Source organism: Cervus elaphus, chromosome 19 (genome assembly GCF_910594005.1).
Source record: "Cervus elaphus chromosome 19, mCerEla1.1, whole genome shotgun sequence".
Lineage (NCBI taxonomy): Eukaryota > Metazoa > Chordata > Mammalia > Artiodactyla > Cervidae > Cervus > Cervus elaphus.
In genome coordinates, this window is record NC_057833.1 from 36,062,915 (window position 1) to 36,086,039 (window position 23,125).

General features: G+C 38.2%; 1 protein-coding gene across 1 annotated transcript in view; it reads right to left on the minus strand.

Moving 5' to 3' along the window:
* Window positions 1-23,125, minus strand: part of PARL (presenilin associated rhomboid like) — a 54,553-nt gene that overhangs the window by 25,994 nt on the left and 5,434 nt on the right. The window contains exons 2-4 of the mRNA XM_043875081.1: window positions 19,158-19,356; window positions 18,563-18,703; window positions 15,621-15,669 (exon numbers count right to left, since the gene is read on the minus strand). Of these exons, the coding sequence (XP_043731016.1) occupies window positions 15,621-15,669; window positions 18,563-18,703; window positions 19,158-19,356 (389 nt within the window). The remainder of the gene's footprint in view (window positions 1-15,620; window positions 15,670-18,562; window positions 18,704-19,157; window positions 19,357-23,125) is intronic.

Consider the following 23,125-nt stretch of genomic DNA (forward strand, 5'->3'; position numbering starts at 1 on the left):
AGACACAGGTGCTCTTGCTCTCTCTACCTGCCATATGAAGACGTAGCAAGAAGGTGGCAGTCTGTAAGCTAAGAAAGATCTCACCAGAAACTGACCATGCTGGACTTCGAACCCCAGAATTATGAGAAAATTAATTTCTGTTGCTTAAGCCACCTGGTCTATGGTGTAATATTTTGTTATGGCAGATCATGCTCAGCCAATACTAAAACTTAGAGGATATAGCAGAAACAGGGCTATGAATGCCTATACTAAAAAAGACCTCAAAGCAATAACCTAAGCTTCCACTTTAACAAACTAGGAGAAAAAAAAAAAGAATAAAGTAAACACAAGCAAGTAAAAGGAAGGAAATAATAAAGAGTTTGGATGAAGCAGAGACTAGAAACCTAGAGAAAAATCAATGAAACTGAAAGCTGGTTCTTTGACATCATCAACTGACAAAACTAGCTAGACTGACAAAGGAAAAAAGATTCAAAATCCCCCAAATCAGGAAAGAAAGCAGAATGTTACTACTGACCTTACAGAAATAAAAAGGATTCTAAGAATACTATGAACAATAGCATATCAACAAATGAGAATAACTTAGATGAAACTGACAAATTCCCAGAAAGACAAAGCATTGAAACTGACTCAAGAAGAAAGAGAAAATCTGAATAGGCCTTTATAAGAAGTAAAGAGATTGAATTATTAACAATCAAAAAATTCACATAAATAAAAGCCCAGAGGCCTCCCTGCTGGCTCAGTGGTAAAGAATCTGCCTGCCAATGCAGGGGACACAGGTCCGATCCCTGGTCTGGGAGAATCCCACATGCTGTGGAGCAACTAGGCCCATGCACCACAACTACCGAGCCTGTGCTCTCGGACCCAGGAGCTGCAACTGCTGAAGTCTGCACACCCAGAGCCCTTGCTCCACAAGAGAAGCCACCACAATGAGAAGCCCACATACCCCAACGAGGAGTAGCCCCTGCTCACTGCAACTAGAGAAAAAGCCCACACAGCAATGAGGACCCAGCACAGTCATAAATAAATAAATAAATAAATAAATTTTTTTTAAAGGAAAAAAGAAAAGCCCAAGACCAGATGACTTAACTGGGATGTTACATTCCAAGAGCTGCTATAATATATTACTACAAACTAGATGGCTTAAAACAATAAAAATGTATTCTCCTACAGTTCTGGAGGACAGAATTGTCAACTGGGTCATGCTTCCTCATGAAGAATCTAGGAAAGATTCTTTCCTTCTTCCTAGGTTCTGATGGTCCTTGGCATTTCTTGGCTTATAGCAGCACCTCTCCAATCTCTGGCTCCCTCACTTCACAGGCCCTTTTTTTCTATTGGTGTCTTTCTGTTCTCTTTGCTTATTATAAGGACATAAGTCATTGGATTCAGGGCGTACCTTAATCTAGTATGATCTCACTAACTATTTCAATTAAGATAACACTGAGTTTCCGGGTGGATGTTACATTGACATCAAAACCAGACAAAGACATCACAAGAAAACTATCAATATCCATTATGAACACAGACAGAAAATCTTCAAGAAAATACTGTCATATCAAATTCAGCAGAATATAAGAAATTATAAACCATGCCCAAGTGAAACTTTTTCAGGAATGCAAAACTGGTTCAACATACTGTAATCAATATAATATTCCATATTAACAACATGGGAAGACTCACAATTCCCAGTCTAAAAACTTAAAATACAAAGCTACAGTAATCAAGACAGTATGTCCAAAGGATATGCATACTGACCGTGGAACAGAATGAAAGTCCAGAAGTACATCCATACATCTATGTCAACTGCCTTGTTTTTTTTAATTGTGGTCCCAGACAATTCAATGGGAAAAGAATAGCCTTTTTAATGACAAAGGAAGCAAGACTACACAGTGCTGAAAAGATAGTTTCTTATGTTAAAAAAAAAAAAGAAGAAGAAGAAGAAATTAGATCATTTTTGAATTCCATACACAAAAAGAAAGACTCAAATGGAATAAAGACCTAAATGTGAGACTGGAGCAATATCTTTTTCAACCCATCTCCCAGGATAATGGAAATAAAAATAACCAAATGGGACCTACTTAAACTCAAAAGCTTTTACAAAGCAAAGGAAACAATAAAATGAAAAGACAACCCACAGATTGGGTGAAAATACTTGCAAGCCATGTGACTGACAAGGGATTAGTCTAAAATTTATACTTGATCTTAGCCAAAAGGCCGAGAAGTGATCTCTAAAATTTATAAACAGTTCATGATGCTTCATAGCATCAAAACAACCCAGTCAAAAAATGGGCAGAAGACCTAAATAGACATTTCTCCAAAGAAAACACAGAGATGACCAAGAGGCACATGAAAAGATGTTCAACATCACTAATTATCAGAGAAATGCAAATCAAAACTTCAATGAGATATCCCCTCACACCAGTCAAAATGGCTATCATAAAAAATCTACAAACAAATGCTGGAGAGGGTATGGAGAGAAGAGAATATTCTTACACTTGGTGGAAATGTAAACTGGTACAGCTCCTATGGAGAACAGTATGGAGTTTCTTTAAAAACTGAAAATAGAGCTACCGTATGACCCTGCAATCCCACTCCTGGGCATATATCTGGAGAAAAACATAAGCTGAAAGGATATGTGAATCCCAGTGTTCACTGTAGCACTATTTACAATAACCAAGACAGGGAAGTAACCTAAATGTCCATCCACAGAGAAATGGATAAAGAAGATGTGGTACACATATACAATGGAATATTACTCAGCCACTGAAAAGAATAAAATAATGACATTTGCAGCAACATGGATGGACCTTGAAATTGTCATAGTGAATGAAGTCAATCAGACAAAGAAAGAGAAATATCATATTATGTCCTTTATATGTGGAACCTAAAAATAAATAATACAAATGAACTTACCAGCAGACTTATGGACTTAGAGAACAAACTTATGGTTGGGAGGAAGGAAGAGGCGAAGGGACAGTTAAGGAATTTGGGATGGACATGTACACACTGCTATATTTAAAATGGATAACCAAAAGGACATACTGTATGGCACATGGAACTCTGCTCAATGTTATGTGGTGGCTTATATGTATAGCATGAGTCCCTTGGCTATTCATCTCAAACTATCACGACATTGTTAATCAACTATCCCCCAACATAAAATAAAAAATTAAAAAAAGAAAAAAGAACAGTCTTTTTAACAAATGGTGCTGAAGCAAGTAGCTATCCACCAGGAAAAGAATGAATTTGGACACCTTCCTCAAACTGAATACAAACCATAATTCAAAGTGAGCCAAAAACCTAAATGTAAAAACTAAAACTATAAAACTCTTAGAAAAGGTGGAAATTTTTGTGACCATGGATTAGGCCACAGTTTCCTTGACATAACACTTAAAGCACAATAAAATAAGAAATGAATAAAATGGACTTCATTAAAAGTTTGTGCTGCAAGGAACACTATTAAAGCAATGACAATGCAGAGAATAGGAAAAATACTTGCAAATTATACATCTAAAAAAGATCTAATATCCAAAAAATATAAAGAAATCTTACAGCTCAACAAAAAGACAATTCAAAAAATGAACAAAGCAAGACTTCCCTGGCAGTCCAGTGATGAGGACTCCACGATTCCACTGCAGGGGGCAAGGGTTTGATCCCTGATCCAGAAACTAAGATCCCAGCATGGTCCAGCCAAAAAAAAAAAAATCCTTAGACAAGGAATTTTTTTTTAATTTGACTGTGCTTGGTCATAGTTGTGGCATGTGGGATCTAGTTCCCTAACCAGGAATTGAACCTGGACCCCCTGCGTTGGGAGTAGAGAGACTAAGCCACTGGACCACCAGGGAAGTCCCTGGACAAAGGATTTAAACAGACATTTCTCTAAAGAATAAATGGACAATTGCATATGAAAAGATGCTCGGCATTACTAGTCATTAGGGAAATGCAGTCAAAACAATGAGATATCACTTGCCATACATTAAGACGGCTGTTATTAAAAGAAAGAAAGAAGAAAAAAAAAAAAAAGAAAGAAAAGAGGAAACTAACAAGCATTGGCAAAGATAAGGTGAAACGAACTCTTGTACACTGTTGGTGAGAATATAAAATGGTGCAACTACTGTGAAAGTCAGCAGTTTCTCATAAAGTTAAACACAGAATTATCATATGATGCAGCAATTTCATTCCTAAATATACATGCCAAAAGATAGTAAGCAGGGACTAAAACACACTTACACATAAATGTTCTTAGCAGCATTATTCATGAGAAGACAAAAGGTGAAAACAAACCAATGCCCATCGACAGATGACTGGATAAATAAAATGTGGTGTTTCCATACAATGCAATCTTATTCAGCCTTAATACAATGGGAAAAAGTCTCAAGTGGTGTTGGGAACGCAGGACAGCAATGTGTAAATCAGTGAAGTTAGAGTACACCCTCTCATCATACACAAAAATTAACTCAAAATGGCTTAAAGTCTTAAACATAAGATACGACACCTTAAAACTCCTGCAAGAGATCACAGGCAAAACGTTCTGACATAAATCATACCAATGTTTTCTTAAGTCAGTCTTCCAAGGCAACAACAATAAATAAAAACAAAAACAAACAAATGAGACCTAGTCAAACTTACAAGCTTTTACATAGCAAAGGAAACCATAAACAAAATGAAAAAAAAACAATCTACAGAATGGGAGAAAACATCTGCAAACAATGCAACTGACAAGGGCTTAACTTCCAAAGAAATACAGATGGCCAACAGACACATGAAGAGAGGCTCAACATTGCTAATCACTAGAGAAATGCAAACCAAAACTAAAACTATAAAAAAGTATCACTGCACATTGGTCAGAATGGTCATCATGCTGGAAAAGGTATGTGGAGAAAAGAGAATCCTCCTCCTATGCTGTTTGTGGGAAGGTAAGATGTTGCGGCCACTGTGGAAAACAGTATGGATGTTTCTCTGAAAACTAAGAATTACCATATGATCCAGCAATCCTACTTCTGGGCATATATCCCAGACATACCTCAAAAAAGATACATGCACCCCTGTATTCATAGCAGCACTTATTTACAATAGCCAAGATATGAAAAAAAACTTAGATGTTCATCAACAGATGAATGGATAAAGATGTGGCGCATATATACAATGGAATACTACTCAGATATAAAAAATGAAACACTATTTATAGCAACATGGATGCAACTAGAGATCATCATACTAAGCAAAGTTAGAAAGAGAAAGACAAATATGATATATCACTTACATGTGGAATCTAAAATATGACACAAATGAACCTGTTAGGTAGTTACAATAGGGAAAAGGAGTCCAGAATGGCAGTGGCTAAAAGACCTGGAAGGGAAAAGCCCGGGAAAATAGAACAAAGGAAGGTCAGAGGACTGGAGTGAGAACCTCAGGTAAAACAAACAGAACTCCTGGCTGGCCCAATTTACATAGGACAGGCCCAGGGAGAGAGAAACATATAAAAAGAGGAGCCAAAGCTCTCTTCTCTCTCTCTCCCGTGCGCTAGGGCACCCTTCTCTTCGCGTCTTTGGGTCGACATGCCCTCATGTCTCGAAGATGGATTTTCCTGCTATTATCTAAATAAAATAGAGCTGTAACACTGAGCTGTAACACTGATTTATCTAAGAGCTGTAACACAGTCCGTTCGAGACCTGAGAGCTATAACACAGTCTGTCCAAGACCCGAGAGCTGTGACACGCCGAGGGGGCTTTAATGTCCGTCACTCCAAATCTTTGTTGTGACGAGACAAAAACCGAGGAGCATACACTCACCTGACAAACCTATTGAGGGCTTCCCTGATGACTCAGAAGGTAAAGAAACTGCCTGCAATGTGGGAGACCCAGGTTCAACCCCTGGGTAAGGAAGATCCTTTGCAGAAGGGCATGGCAACTCACTCCAGTGTTCTTGCCTGAAGAATTCCATAGACAGAGGAGCCTGGCTGGGCTACAACCCATGAGACTGCAAAGAGTCGGACATGACTGAACAACACACACACACACACACGAAACAGAAACAGACTCACAAACATAGAGAACAGACTTGTGGTTCCCAAGCAGGAGGAAGCCAGAGGAGGGATGGTGGGCTGGGAGGTTGGGGTTAGCAGATGTAAGCTTTAGTATACAGAAGGGATAAACAACAACATCCTACTGTATATATAGTACAGAGAACTGTATTCAATATTCTACAATAAACTATAATGGAAAAGAGTATTTTAAAAAAGAAATGTATGTGTATAAGTATATATATAACTGAATCACTTTGCTGTACAGCAGAAATTAACACAGCATTGTAAATCAACTAGTTTTTTTTAATTGAAAAAAAAAACAGCATTCAGCATTAAAAAAGAATGAAATTCTGATATTTGCTAAAATGTGAATGAACCCGGAAACCAGTATGCTAAACAGAAGCCATACACAAAAACATACTTTATAATTCCACTATATGAAATATAGGCAAACTCATAGAAACAGAAAGTAGAATGGTGGTTACCAAAGGCTAAGGGGTAGAGGAACAGAAAGTTATTGTTTAACAGGTACAGAATTTCTGTTTGGGATGATGAAAAGTTCCAGAAATGGATAGTGATGATGGTTGCACAACACTGAATGCAGTTAATGCCAATGAATTATACACTTTATGGCTAAAATGATAGATTGTATGTTTTGTATATTTTATCACAATAAAAAAATACCAAAAAAACTGCAGTTGCTGATAGAAAAAGACAAGTAATAACATATGGAATCCTTATACATTGCTAAGAGAATATAAAATGGTACACTCACTTTAGAAAACAACCTGGCAATTCTACAGAAAGAATACAGGGAAAAGTAGATATCCACACTTAAAAGAATGCATCTGGACTCTTACCTTACACCATCTTTTCATATGCTGGTTGGCCATTTGAAAGTCATCCTTGGATAAATGTTCAAATACTTTGCTCACTTTTTTACACCATATGCAAAAATTAACTAAAAATTGATTAGAGACCTAAAGCTACAACCAAAACTATAAAACTCCTAGAAAAAAATAGGGGGAAAGTTTCATAACATTAGATTTGGCAATGATTTCTTGGATATGACACGGAAAGCACAAACAAAAAAGCAAAAATAGACAGATGTGACAACAAACCTAAAAGCCTTTGTGCAAAGAACACAAATGAAAGGCAACCTACAGAATGAGAGAAAATATTTGCAAATCACATATCTGATAAAAGGTTAATATCTAGACCATATAAAGAACTCCTACAACTCAACAAAAGCCAAACTGATTAAAGTGAGAGAAGAGTTTGAACATTTATCCAAAGAAGACATTCAAATGGCCAACCAGCATATGAAAAGACATGCAACACCATTAGAGAAATGGAAACCAAAGTCACAATAAATGTGTCACCTCACACCCATTAGGATGGCACCCATTTAAAAAAAAAAAAACCATAAACAGAAATTTTCAAGTGCTGGCAAGGATGCAGAGAAATCAGAAACCTGGTACACTCTTGGTAGGATTGTAAAATGGTCCACTCAGTAAGGAAAATAATATGGAACTACCATATAATTTAGCAATCCCACTTCTGGGTATATATCCGAAAGAACTGAAAGCAGGGACACAAAGAGATTTGCACACCCACATTCTTGGCAGCACTATTCACAAGAGTCAAGGGGTGGAAGCAAAAGGCCATCAAAGAACAAAAGGATAAACAAAATGTGGTGCATACACACACTGGAATAAATTATTCCAGCCTTAAAAAAAGGAAGTCCTGTCACATGTTACAACACGGATGACCTTTGAGTACATGTTAAGTGAAATAAACCAGTCAAAAAAGACAAGTACTGTATGACTCCACTTATATGAGGTATCTAAAGTAGTCAAATTATAGAAACAGAAAGTGGCATGATAGTTACCAAGGGTTGAGGAAGGGGTATAAAGGGAAATCATTGTATAATGGGTACAGAGTGTCAGTTTCACAAAACAAAAAAGAGTTCTGGAGATGCTTCATAACAATGTGAACATACTTAACTCCACTGAACTGTACACTCAAAAATGGTTTAAATGGTGTATTTTATGTGTTGTTTTTTTTTTTTTTTTTTACAATTTTTAAGAAGTTAAACAGAGTACCATATGACCCAACAATTTCACTTCCAGGTATACTCAAAGAGAAATGAAAACATATGTCCACACAAAACACATATATGAAAGTTCGGCAGCAGCATTATCATAATATGAAGCCAAAAAGTGGAAATAAATGTCCATCAACAGATGAATGAACAAAATGTGATATATGCATATAATGGAATATTATTTAGCCATAAAAAGAAGCACATACTGACACATGCCACTGTAAATGAACTCTGAAAACATTACACGTAAGTAAAAGAAGTGAAACATTACACATCAGTGAAAGAAGCAGCCACAAAATACCTCATGTTATGTGATTCCATTTTTATGAAGTGTCCAGAACAGGCAAATCCACAGAGAAAGAAAGTGGTTGTCTAAGGATGAATGGAGGAGAGGAACAGGGAGAGACTTGCCACTGGCTATGGGGTATATTTATGGGATAATGAAAATATTCTGGGCTTAGGTGATGGTGATAGTAGCACAAACTTGTGCATATAATAAAAACCACTGACTTGTGTTCAAGGTAACACCTGAACAACATGAGTTTAAACTTCACAGATCCACCTATATGAAGATTTTTTTCAACAATAAATCCGATGTTACTACATGAGCTATGGTTGGTTGAATCCACGGATGCAGTGTTTGTGTCAGTTGCTCCAGTTGTGTTTGGCTCTTTGCAACCCCAGGGACTGTATGTAGCCCACCAGGCTCCTCTATCCATGGGATTCTCCAGGCAAGAATACTGCAGTGGGTAGACATTCCCTTCCCCAAGGGATTTCCCCTACCCAGGGATCAAACCCAGATCTCCTGTACCACAGGTAGATTCTTTATCATCTGAACCACCAGGGAAGTCTCCACAGATGCAGAACATCCAACAAAATGCCATCTATAAAGTTATACCTAGATTTTTGACTCTGTGGAGGGTCAGCACCCTAACCTCTACATTGGTGTCCAAGGACAAACTGTGCTTTTATTTTTAATGATGAATTTAAAAAAGGATACACTGATTTGGGAAGCACTGCTTGGGGTTCAATGATTTCAAGTCTATCTTCCTCCTTAGCCAAGGAAGGGGATACAACCTCTTTCTCTATTTTCCTGAAAAAAGACTATCCCAGTGGAGTTCAGTAGCTAATTACAGCATCCCTTCTGTTTCTGAGATGGGCCAGTTCACCCCTCCATAGCTCTCCTATCTGACTGAAGCCAGACGTGGCCAGCCCAGACACTGACAAGCACATACATCCACAGCAGCCAAAGAACTGAGTTCCAGTAGTCCCTACCTCAGGTTCCCTGATAACCAGGCCTACAGGCACAAGCATCATTCTGTCGGCCTTACACAGTGGCTATAATTTCTCCTCCTGGAAAATATCCACAAAACAAATTAAGCACTGGTCCCACAGCATCCTGGAATCAGGGGAAATTCAAAGAGACTATCCATCTTCCATCTTCCTATGAAAGCAAGACTAACAACAACCTAAATATCCATTAATAGAAAACTTGTTACAACAGTATTCATTTGCACGGACTACCAAAGCACCATTCAAAAGACTGATCTGGGATGCTGGTAATTTCCATTTCTTGATAGAGGTGCTAGTTATGTAGATGTGCTCAGTTTGTGAAAATTAGTTGCACATCTGACATGTGCATGTTCTTCTGGGTACACTTCAATAAAACATTTTTTATTTTTTATTTTTTTTAATTGAGTAATAATATTTATAATACATATCTCAGAGTGAAAATGTCAAATTTCACAAATATCACTAAGAGAGAAACAGCTTAATTAACAACTGGGCAAGTGGTATAAAAATAGCTCAATAAAACATTTTTTAAAAGCATACAATAGATCTACTTGTATCAGTAAGAAACGTCCTTTTAAAATACTATGTGAAAAAAAAAAGATGTAACATGTATTACATGCTACCATTTATTGTTTAAGCCATAGTTAGATGTAAACATAAATGCGTATAAAACAGATGCTTTAGAAGAATACATAAGCAACTAAAAAGGCAATAGTTATGGATGGGGAATGGAACTGGAAGTCTATAGTGAGATTTATTTTTTATTTTACATATTCTTTACCACTATTCTAATGTTACCATGCACATTTATTCATTTCACAATGATAGACGCCCGCTGCCTTGGGACAATCTGCTGCAATCTGGGCTATGAATCAGCATCCAGACACCTGGGATCAGGGAAGGCTGTGTGGTTTATCAGAAAAGTAATGAGTGGAGGTTTGCTATAGCAGAAAGTGAAAGGATGTAATAAAAGCCATATTTTCTGAACTAAACAGTTTGTTTCCCATCTCCAGCCTTTCTAGCTGTGTGATCTCAGACATGTTACTTAACCTCTCTGAGCTTCAGTTACCCCATATGAACAATGAGGACACTTCTACTTAAGATTAATAATAAGGACTGACAATAATATGTGTATTTGCAAAGTACCTACTAACATGGTACTTGCAGCTTAGTTGGCACTCGAGCATTAATTTTGTTGTCCTTTCCCCTGGAACTAAAACTAAAAAATAAACTAATCCTGGTATAAACAGAAGAGCAAAGAAGAAAAAAATAGACTTTAGAGGTTGGGACACAAGGATCAAGGGCCTGGGGTGCAGCAGTGCTTAAACTTTGGAGCTGACAGTAGATATGAACTAGTAAAGGAACTGGACACCATCTTGTTGAGATTCTGCTCCCCATATTCCTTCTCCCTGTCCCCTCCTCGCTCAGATACAATAATTTGGTGGGTTCTTCCCTCTCAGCTTTACCTGAATCCCAATAGAGTCAGTATTCTGCTGAGCTAACAGGAAAACCTGACAAGTGTCTCACAGGCACCTCTAAAAGCTAGAAATGGAGGGGAAATACTCTCTGTGGGGGTTGCCTGGGGACCTCCAGTACAGGCTTAAAAGTCTTGCAGAGTAAGGCAATACAGGAGAGTAGCTGAAATATAAAAGTACCAGGGATGAGTCTAACTTTGAAGACTGCTACTCGAACCCCCTTCATCCTACAAACACCAACTGAACTTTTAACAATTTTTTCAGAGCAATGTGAAGTTTAGGGAGATATATCTGTGTAACAGTTAAGACCCAAAAAAAGTCCTAAAGTAGATAAGAAAAAAAGGTTAAGGGATTAAGACCAGTTCTCTGGTAGATATTGACACAGTGACTCCTGGGATGAACTGAGGTAGAAGGGTCAAAAGCCAGGGGCAGCCAGCCATCAGCTGCAATCGGCTCTAAGGAAGGTTTCTCACCTTGCCACTGAATTTCACCTCAGTGATAAAGTAAATATTGGTAAAGTAAAATCCCTTTTGATTTAAACTGTTCTTATCCAAACCTAAGAATCCAAACAGATGTGAATGAACCTGAGATACCCCTTGCTACATCTAAAGCTAAGGAAACAAATGCATCTGGATAAAACATATTGCTGTCTGAATTTGCTATAACCAAAATCTTGCCACCCAGATTCAGACAGCAAGGAATTCTTACATGAAACATTTGGTGTAAAACTGCAAAACCTTTAACCTGCCAGAGATTTCAAGCTGCCAGTGTCTAGGTATGAACACTACAGAGCAAAGAAGCACACTCGTCTCACAGACCTTTGAGACTCCCTAGGTCAGTGGCCTCCTAAGGACTTAAGTTCTTTCAAAACACAAAAAGAAAAAAGAAAACCACTCAGAGAACATCCACAATTCAAGGAAAAGGTAGCACAGAAAAAATCTGTCACCCCATAAATCAATCCTCAATAAAAGCCAGCTGAGCCAACCTCACTTCAGATCAACCTAAAGGAAGCAACCAAAGCACTAAATAAGCAAGTCAGTGGAATGAACTGGCACCTCTGAAAAGAGACAAGATATAACTAAAGCATAAGTTTATTAACCACTGAAATCCTAGTATGCGGCTAACCGATTATAAAGCGCCACGAACAAGTGTTGCAAGGCTAGATTCACTGCTATCAGCATAATTAGGTCCCAAAAGAGGAGTCTGAGATAACACTGAACAGATCAAAGAGCATTTCCTCAGCCTTTAAAAGTCACTTAATGAACCTGACAACAAATACTTAAGGTCTTTAGCATGACCATTCACATTTATTCGATTTGAAGTACTTTACACTCAAGCTCTTAGTCAGACTGCAATGCCATCTAAGGGAAAGAATTCTGATTTTTAACTACCTCCAAATACCAATTTCTTTGAATAAACTATCTCCTGGCATGAAAGAGGTTTTAATTTCTGATCCCAGGTTTCCTCAAATGTTAAATGACAAAATCTTTATAATCTTCAAAGAACACTAGGTATCAACTAACTGTGAGGCACTCTGAAAATATTAAAAGAAATCAAAACTTTGCTACCCTAAAGGCTATTAATTTTTAAAAAAACAAGCAAGCAAACCAAAAATCCCAATTAGTTCCAATGGAAACCCAAGTGTTACCGGAGAGCTACTTTTGAAAGTTATCATTTATTAATTATTAAGACTTCACTGACAAAAAAAAAAAAAAAAGACTTCACTGACTAATCAATTATACAGCTGGCAATATACTTTGAAAAATCTCAACCTTTTGATTCAAGATCTCATCAACACTGAGTCACTCAACAGATTTTAACTCAATGTCTTTACTATGTGCCAGATATATTGTCACCCTGCTTATTTAACTTATATGCAGAGAACATCATGTGAAATGCTGGGCTGGATGAAGCACAAGCTGGAAACAAGACTGCTGGGAGAAACATCAACAACCTCAGATACGCAGATGGCACCACCCTTACGGCAGAAAGTGAAGAACTAAAGAGCCTCTTGATGAAAATGAAAGAGGAGAGTGAAAAAGCTGGCTTAAAACTCAACATTCAAAAAACTTAGCTCAAGGCATCCGGTCCCATCATTCATGGCAAATAGATGGGGAAACAATGACAGACTTTATTTTCTTGGGCACCAAAATGACTGCAGATGGTGACTGCAGCCATGAAATTAAAAGACACTTGCTCCTTGGAAGAAAAGCTATGACAAACCAGGACAACATATTAAAAAAGAAGAAACATTATTTTACCAACAAAGGTCCTTCTAGTCAAAGCTATGGTTTTTCTAGTGGTCATGTATGGATGTGAGAGCTGGGCCATAAAGATAGCTGAGAGCTGAAGAATTGATGTTTTTAAACTGTAGTGTTGGAGAAGACTCTTGAGAGTCCCTTGAACAGCAAGAAGATCACAGTCAATCCTAAAGGAAATCAGTCTTGAATATTCATTGGAAGGACGGATGCTAAAGCTAAAGCTCCAATACTTCGGCCACCTGATAGGAAGAACTCACTGGCAAAGACCCTAATGCTGGGAAAGACTGAAGGCAGGAGCAGAAGGGAACAACAGAGGGTGAGATGGTTGGATGACATCATCGACTTGATGGGCATGAGTTTGAGCAAGTTCTGAGGTTGGTGATGGACAGGGAAGCCTGGCGTTCTATAGTCCATGGGGGTCACAAAGAGTCGGACAGGACTGAGCAACTGAACTGAACTGTGTGCCAGATATATGCTAGGAGTTACAGCAAAAATGAAAAATCTCAACATTGTTCTCAAAGATGACACATGTACAATTATATAAAGCAGGTTGCATTCACTTCAATTAAGTCGCTCAGTCATGTCTGACTCTTTGTGACCCCATGAACTGCAGCACGCCAGGCATCCCTGTCCATCACCAACTCCCAGAGTCCACCCAAACCCATGTCCATCGAGTCAGTGATGCCATCCAGCCATCTCATCCTCTGTCATCCCCTTCTCCTCCTGCCCCCAATCCCTCCCAGCATCAGGGTCTTTTCCAATGAGTCAGCTCTTCACATCAGGTGGCCAAAGCATTGGAGTTTCAGCTTCAACATCAGTCCTTCCAATGAACACGCAGGACCGATCTGCTTTAGGATGGACTGGTTGGATCGCCTTGCAGTCCAAGGGACTCTCAAGAGTCTTCTCCAACACCACAGTTCAAAAGCGTCAATTCTTCAGCGCTCAGCTTTCTTTATAGTCCAACTCTCACATCCATACATGACCGCTGGAAAAACCATAGCCTTGACTAGACGGACCTTTGTTGGCAAGGTAATGTCTCTGCTTTTTAATATGCTGTCTAGGTTGGTCATAACTTTCCTTCCAAGGAGTAAGCATCTTTTAATTTCATGGCTGCAATCACCATCTGCAGTGATTTTAGAGCCCCCCAAAATAAAGTCAGCCACTGTTTCCCCATCTATTTGCCATGAAGTGATGGGACCGGATGCCATGATCTTAGTTTTCTGAATGTTGAGCTTTAAGCCAACTTTTTCACTCTCCTCTTTCACTTTCATCAAGAGGCTCTTTAGTTCTTCTTCACTTTCTGCCATAAGGGTGGTGTCATCTGCATGCATTGTGAGTTATTAAAAAGTGCAACGAGTTCAGAAAAAAAACACTTCCTGCAGGAAGTAATGTCTAAACCATAAGCTTGAAGACTGGATCAGTTCCACCAGAGAGACAGGAAAATTAAACCTTCCAGACATATGAAATAGTCTGAATGAAGAAACGAATGCATCTTTTCTCCACTAAAGTAGGTTATCAAAAATTAAGAGTACCATTAAGTCTAACCATATTTGAGGGAAAGCAATGTTTTGCTATTTCTCTAGGAAGATTTTTTTCCTTTATCTATACAATTGTTAACTTACAAATCCACTTCCTGAGTTTCTCAAATAACTAATTGCACAATTTTTTTTCCACAATTTTTTAAATATTGCACAAGTTTTACCTTGAAGAGCAAGAACTGTCTTCCATAAAGTTAAGTCACTCAGTCATGTCTGACTCTTTGCAACCCCGTGGACTGTAGCCTACCAGGTTCCTCTGTCCATGGGATTTTCCAGGCAAGAACACTGGAGTGGGCTGCCATTTCCTTCTCCAGCTGTCTTCCATAAAAGCTTACCAAAAACGAATGAAATTATCATGGTGATATATATGTTATGCTCTCATTTAAAGAGGATCTTATAAACAGCATGGGGTAGAAAACTGGCTCTAGGATGAGACAGACCTGGATTTTGAAACTCAGTTCTTACTTACTAGTAGTGTGACCTTCAAAAAGTTCCTTCTCTGAAAGTCAGTTTCCTTATCTGTAAAAGGGGAGATAACTACCCTGCAAGCAACCCTGTGAGGTAGGGAGACAATATGTATAAAGTCTGCTGCATAAATAAGGTACTTAAATCAGTGTTCCCTTTGAGTACTTTAATAGGACAGTAATAATTACTCATAAGCTATTCACAAGCTAGGACTTTACAACAGAGATCATTTGATAATTATCATACTAGATCAAAATTAGAAAATAACCCAGAGCCTCATATATACAGTACCTTTATGCCACAATATTTTCAAACCATTACATTAGCCTGAAGGTACAGAAATTCTGTCTTCTAAACCACTGATGAGCATGGTACAAAAGCCATTGACTATGACATACTGTACCTTTTGGTTTGATTTCTCTTCCCTTGAATGGCTAAAACGTGTAAGCTAACACAAACCTGTCACAGTCCGCTGGCCATCACTTAGGTTATTCCACCACTTGTTAATCTAAAACAGAAGGAAAATTGCTTATCACCATATGGTAAATACTTTCAGTCTATGTAAATGAAAAGCAAGAATGAAAATGCTTTGTGCATAAATGAGAGTCCTCATCAGTAAAAATCTCTACTGAACAGATGTAATAAATATGTGGTAGAGTGGGAAGCACTGGTGTTTTACAGTCAGACAGCCTGCATTCTCTACACAGAACCACTGAGCACGTCTATGACCTTCGACAAATTAGTTCCAAACTTCAGTTTCCTGATACATAAAATGGAGATAGTAACAGATACCTAGCAGTATTATTGTGAGGAATATCAGTACATATGTAAAGCACCTAGCATACTATCAAATAAGTGATTATTCACCAAGGCCCAATCTAGTTTTAAAATTCCAACCAAGAATATTTTCTACCAAAAAAATACCTTACTTTAAGGTATAATACTAGATTGAGGTTTAGAAAAAGACAGAATCCTAATCTATCAGGGACACACAGTGAAATTTTTATAATTGATATATGCCTAGAATGGGGCTTCCCCGATGACTCAGTGGGTAAAGAAACCACCTGCCAATGCAGGAGACGCGGGTTCAATCCCTGGGTCAGGAAGATCTCCTGGAAAAGGAAATGGCAACCAGTTCCAGTATTCTTGCCTGGGAAATCCCATGGAGAGAGGAGGCCTGCAGGTTACAGTCCATGGGGTCACAGAGTTGGACAAGACTTAGTGACTGAGCATGCTGAGCTGATGTCCAGAATTTGCTTTACAGTAATCAGCGGTGGGGAAGGATGGGAGAGAAAGGGAACTAGATGAAACAAAGTTCCTGTGTGTCAATAACTTGATGCAGGATGACAGGGGTTCATTATACTATTTTCTTTATCTTCTTTACTCTTTTACTTTACTTTTGAAATTTTCCATGATTAAAGTTTTATTCATGTATAATTTATTTATTGACTTTTGGTCACACTATGTGTTATGCAAGACCTTAGTTTCCTGACCAGGGATTGAAATCATGTCCCCTGTAGAGGGAGCTTGAAGTTCTAACTACTGGACCACCAGGGAATTCCCTCCATGATTAAAGCTTTTTAATTAAAAAAATATATACATGTTCTCACTATGAAACTTGAGCCAGACTTTGTATACTAATACTGAAAGAAATCCAAGGTTAAAAAAAAAAAAAAGTTACAGATCAGTATATATTTGACCCATATTCAACAATGATTTCATTTTTGTAATTCAGCTAACCCTTGAGCAGCAGAGGTTTGAACTGCACTGGTCCACTTAAATGCAGATTTTTTTCAGTAAATATGTACTACACTATATATACTATACCATCTGGAGTTGGCAGAACCCGCCGATGTGGGACCACTGTTACGGAGGGCCAACTATAAAAGTTATATGCACGTTTCCAACTATGTGGAGGATCAGTGCCCCAACCCCTGCATTGTTCCAGGGTCAACTGTAAAATTAAATGTATGTGAGCTCTCACACCTTACTTGCTGCATATGCAGTAGTGAGGCATGGGTTCCCCAGACTTTCGTTTCCCATGTTTTACTTATGCATTATTTCAACTTTAACAGGATTTTACATTTTATATCCTATCATTTACCTATCTCAAACAAATTCATCTTTGGATGAAGATTATGTATACCATTTGTGTCATTTTCACCATTTCAAGGAACAATTTGGATACCAAAACTTTATAGTTCAGCAGCCTGTAGCTTTTAAAGGGATCCAGAAATGTGGAATAGGTCAGCATTACTATCTTCTCAAACATATTGTACTAAATAAAAACTATTGCTCATTATTGCAGGTTTTACCTGCAAAATTACATCAACTGTTCTTCTGACATAAAGCCTCTCTAGAACAGGTAGGGCTCATGCTTCTTGTGTTGATGGGGAAACAAGGAGGAAAGAATCCTCCCTACTCAGAGTAACCTCAACTATCATTAAGAAAAAGAAAACCTATGGTTGACCTCTCAACCTCTCACTGGCCAGGAAAAAAGTGGAAGAAAACTGAAAAGGACACTGACTCATCTCCAAATTGGAAGGGCAGTGTGTTGTCATTTTAAAAAAAAAAAAAAGGAGGTGTCTGAAAATGAAAGATCCACAAATTAGCCTATGGGCTCTGCTCAATAAACTGTCAAATGAAATAAAATATATGCTTTCTCTAAAAGGCGAGGAAGGCCATTAACATGCATACAAAGTAATGAAAAGTTCTAAAAGTTCTGCATTTATACCCTTCTTGCATCCTCAATCCAAGCACAGTTAGAAACATCAACAGTAGGTATTTATCAGAGAGATATAAACATCATGTCACTAAGAAGTTTTTAAAATCCACACAGTATCTCTACCCCTCAAACATAAAACGCCCTCTGATTCCAATATATACTCCAAAATCATCCATCCAGATGATGCAAGTAAAAACAGTGGCCATTAGTAGAGTCGGAAGAAAATTCAAAACAGTAATTTTTAACAACTATTTGTGGTGATTCTTGATATATGTGGGTAGAGGGACAAACTTCTTGGAACACTTAACTAAAACAGTGCCAGCCATATAAAACGTTAGTACTTGGTGGCTCAGTCAGTAAAGAATCCGCCAGCAATGCAGGAGACGAGGGCTCAATCCCCGGGTTGGGAAGATCCTCTGCAGTAGGAAATGGCAACCCACTGCAGCATTCTCGTCTGGGAAATCCCTTGGATAGAGGAGCTTCGTGGGCTACAGTCCATGGGGTCCCAAGAGTTGGACACAACTTAGTGACCAAAACTACTACAATGAATAAAGAAGAATATTAAGTGCAATGATATCATATCTATTGACCTAATGTTGCTATTAAACACACTTCATAATAACCAGACTTCAAAAACTTATCAACTAGAATAAACAAAAGCCATGTTTATCTTTACCTCCTTTCTGAAGTCTCCTTCCTTCTGTGGTCTTATGCTATCCAACCAATCAGCTTTTATACCATCAAAATAACTTTGGACCCTGGATTTCAGTGATTCATATTGCCAAATAGCAGCTGATCCAAATGCACAGCCTGTAAACTACATAAAACAAATATATTACAAAAAATTTTTTAAGAAATAGACCTATACATAGTTTCAAGGATATTATTTCATTTTCATTGCTTTTTATGAACATAAGGAACATCGGGTACACTGGAACTTATTAGGTGAACATTTCACTGTTTCCCATTTTATTAACTTCACAATACCCTGGGACCTGTTTACAATGAGAACTTTTTCAAATTCAAAATATCAACTCAGTATCACCTGTAATGTTATACCAAATAAGAGGCCCATGAGTTTCTTCTCCAGGGCTTACATGAGTGAACCATGTGCTAACAGCAATTACTGAATTCATGTTCTCTTATAATCATGACTCCAGATCCTTTTGATGCCCCTCCATGTGTCATTAAGGGAGCCCAAACAAGACAAATAGTACTTTACCACCACACCTGAAGCAATGCAGGTAACTAGTAGTAATGTGAGCTCTTACCCCAACAGTAAAAAACAAAGGCTTTACAAGAGTCCTTATAGGATAGGGAGAAGGGTAAAAGGCTGTTTCTTCTACAGGAGGAATCAAAGCACTTCTCTTGTATGTTTCACTACTTGTGTAGTGATCAGACGATCTTCGTGGTTCAACCTTCCTGGGTGCTTTTCTGAATCCACATTTTTGCTGAATAAAAAAGTTAAACCTATAGAAGAAAATGACAGATTAGAAACTGAACTGCATCTTGCAAACAGCAACCTCTATGAGCCTCCCCTCTTCACCTGCAAATCACCGACTCAGTTCATTCTCACTCTGCAGCCCCAAAGCCACCAAGACTCCTACTCCCAGCTAGGACTCAGTCAAGACAATGAACTATGCTCTTCTGGAAAAGGAGAGACCAACTACAGCAGCTTTACAGGGCATGTTTGGGTTATTACTGTGTATCAATAAATAAAACAATTTGTACTCATCCTCCACACAGTTTACAATCCTATAAAAAGCTTTTTTCTTTTGTCAAATGGTAATTTCTCCCAGGTAGACCAGGCAGAGGCCTCTTCCTGATTGTTCTCATTATACTCTAAACATACTACCTTTCTACACTCATAAAACTGCTTGAAAGCAATCAGACAGGTCTTCTCATCTTTGTAACCCACACCCTGAAACACTCTGGTTGAGTAAAAAGAAAAATTTCATTTCTGTGGCCTGGATGACATCCAAACAAGAAAGTGATTCAAATATATGTCTCGAGTCCCAGCCTCAATTTTCTTACCCTGTATTTCCAACTGTATATTGACTATTTCTACTTGGCTGGAGAAGGAAATGGCAACCCTCTCCAGTATTCTTGCCGGGAGAATTCCAGGGACAGAGGAGCCTGGTAGGCTACAGTCCATGGGGTCACAAAGAGTTGGACATGACTAAGCATGCAGGCATGCTCCTCATTACTTCAAAAACCAATATATTCAAGAGGGAATTCAACCCCCTCTACAAACAGCTCCATTTTCCAACTTCGTTACTCCTTCAGTGGTCCCACAGTTCTATGAACCACTAAGATTAAAAATCTAAAAGTTATTATTCTCTTTCCTTAATTCTTACCATCTCCTTAATTCTTACCATCTAATTAAAAATCAACTCTGGCAAATAACATTCTTTCCATTCTTCATTTAGTCCTTTATCTCATGCCTAGTTTATGTCAACAGCTTATTTAAGTTCAAACATTTTAACATGTTGCATTTTCTTTTTCTTTCCTCATATTATTCTTCCACAAACATTCAACGCCTCCTCAAATGCTCTCTCAGAGGACCAACATTCTCTCCTTAATTCCAATACAATCCCTTTAGCTCATCTCTTCTGGCCTGGAATACTTTACCATTTCCTAACAGATTTCATTGCTTTTAATACCGCCCTACTCCAATTCACCCTCCACATTTTATTAAATACACATATATTTATCATTCCCCTGCTTCAAACCACATAATAAATTTCTCATCATCCTATTAAACTTAGCAATGCTACTCCTTTGTTGCAGGATGTACTTCTCTAACTTTTTCTGTGCCCTTCAAAATTCAGTTCATGTATGTCCTCCTCCAAGCAGCATTCCTAAACTCCCCCAGGCTGAGTGTATTCTTCGTACTCCTAGAGTCCTAAAATATCCTGTATATACTCTTAACCTTCTCTCATTCACTGGCTGTACTGTAACTAGATTCTCACCTCTGTATTCATTATATCTCTACCACCAAGGCCAATCCCTAATAAAGAAAGGGTCAACAATTACTTCAGAAAAAAGAAGGGATCAAGAATAATTATTGGTTTTATTTTGAATAACTGAAAGGAAAGTGGTACTATTCACTAAGACAAGGAAAATCAGAAGCACCAAAATAGGAAACTAGAAGGAGAGATGAATAATTCCATCTTAGGCACTGTTTAAAATGCTTGCAGTCATTGCAGCACAATTCTATCAGCTAAAAAACTGGAACTTAAATTGCTATCAACTGGGGGAAGGAGAAACTCTGGTATATTTATATGACAGAATACAGTTGTCCCTCGGTATCTATGGGAGATTGGTTCTAGGACCCCTTGCAGATACCGAATTCTGGATGTTCAAATCCCTTATAGAAAACATAGCTGACATTCCCCATCAACATGGTTGAATCCATGGATAAGAAACCTGGAGATACACATGGCTAACTGAACTACTCAGTGAAAAACTACTGATCACACATCACAGATGAATCTCAAAAACACTACTGAGCAAAAGAAGTCAAACACAAAAGAGCATATAATGTGACTGTGTGATTGCATGTATATATATATATACGAAGTTGAAAAATAGGCAAAAATTATCTGTGGTTAAAAAATAATAATCTGTGGTGATCAAAATCAATAGTGGTTGCCTAAAGTGGGACTTGACTGGAAAGAGGCAAGAGGGAACTTGCTGGAACGATGGACTTTATTTTTAGGTGACGGTTGCACAGGTGTATACATTTGTCAGAACTAACAGCTATACACTTAATACTTACACATTTTACCATATGTAAGTTATATTGCAATAAAGTATTCTAAGCACCCAGGTGATATCTAGCAGGCATCTGGAAACATGAAACTCAGAAAAATGGAATAGCTACTGTTACTACTATTACTCATCTAACATGCTCTTCAATGCTGAGTCCACACCACAGCTCAAATTCTCAGACATCACATTGTGAGGATGGGTAATGATAAAGTAATTCACCTTAAAACTTCTAGTAAGTCAGATTTGTACTTACAGTAAGGGTTACTCTTTTCAACAAAATCTATTTTGGAAAGCAATGCACTTATTCAAACACTGCCAATTGTTACTCAGAATGGCTCTGAACTTCAGAATCTGTTAACAGGCTTATGAATTTGTTGTTTGTTCAGTTGCTAAGTAGTAGCCAACTCTTTGCGACCCCATGAATTGCAGCACGCCAGGCTTCCCTGTCGTTCACCATCTCCCAGAGTTTGCTCCAGCTCATGTCCAACGAGTCAGTGATGCCATCCAACCATCTCATCCTGTCGGCCCCTTCTCCTCCTGCCCTCAATCTTTCCCAGCATCAAGGTCTCTTCCAGTTGAGTTGGCTTTTCGCGTTAGGTGGCCAAAGTACTGGAGCTTCAGTATCAGTCCTTACAGTGACTATTAAAGGTCGATTTCCTTTAGGATTAACTGGTTTGAATCTCCTTGCTGTCCAAGGGACTCTTGAATCTTCTCCCACACCACAATTTGAAAGCATCAATTCTTCAGTGTTCAGTCTTCTTTATGGCCCAACTCTCAGATCCATACTTGACTACTGGGAAAACCATATCCTTTAGCAAATAACTATTGAATGGTAAATTGCAAATCTACTTTTCTATTTCTTGTTCTATTGCCTGCTTTTTCTGCAGAGGCTAAGAAAGATAAATATCTTCACTTTATGAGGCTCTCCTATGGCTAGGGGTGGCCATATTACACAGCTCTAACAAAATGAGACTTAATTATTTAGAAACCTCTTGAAAAGGTTTTGCTTATCCAGTAAAAATGGAGGTATCACTAACGTCACATCCCTCCCATTTCTTTTTGCCTTGAAAAAGGACCTAAGTCTCTAGAGACAGGGCAGTCATCTTGAATGTTAAGAGAAAGGCCAAGGGCTTCAGGTACTAACCTTGACATTCTTTGAGCTACTGAGCAAAGACAACAGTTACCTACCTCCAATCATTTTAAGCTAAGTACTTCTCTCATTTATTTAAGCAACAATTAACTTACAACCAAGGTCATTCCTAACTGATAACACCTTTAAAAGTGTGTTAATCCTTTGCAATTGGATTTGATTTTTCTTAAAACTCCAAAGTAGACTAATGTGCTTAGTCTCTCAGTTGTGTCCAACTCTTTATGACCCCATGGACTGCAGCCCACCAGGCTCCTCTGTCCATGGGATTCTCTGGGCAAGAATACTGGAGTAGCCACTCCTTTCTCCAGGGAATCT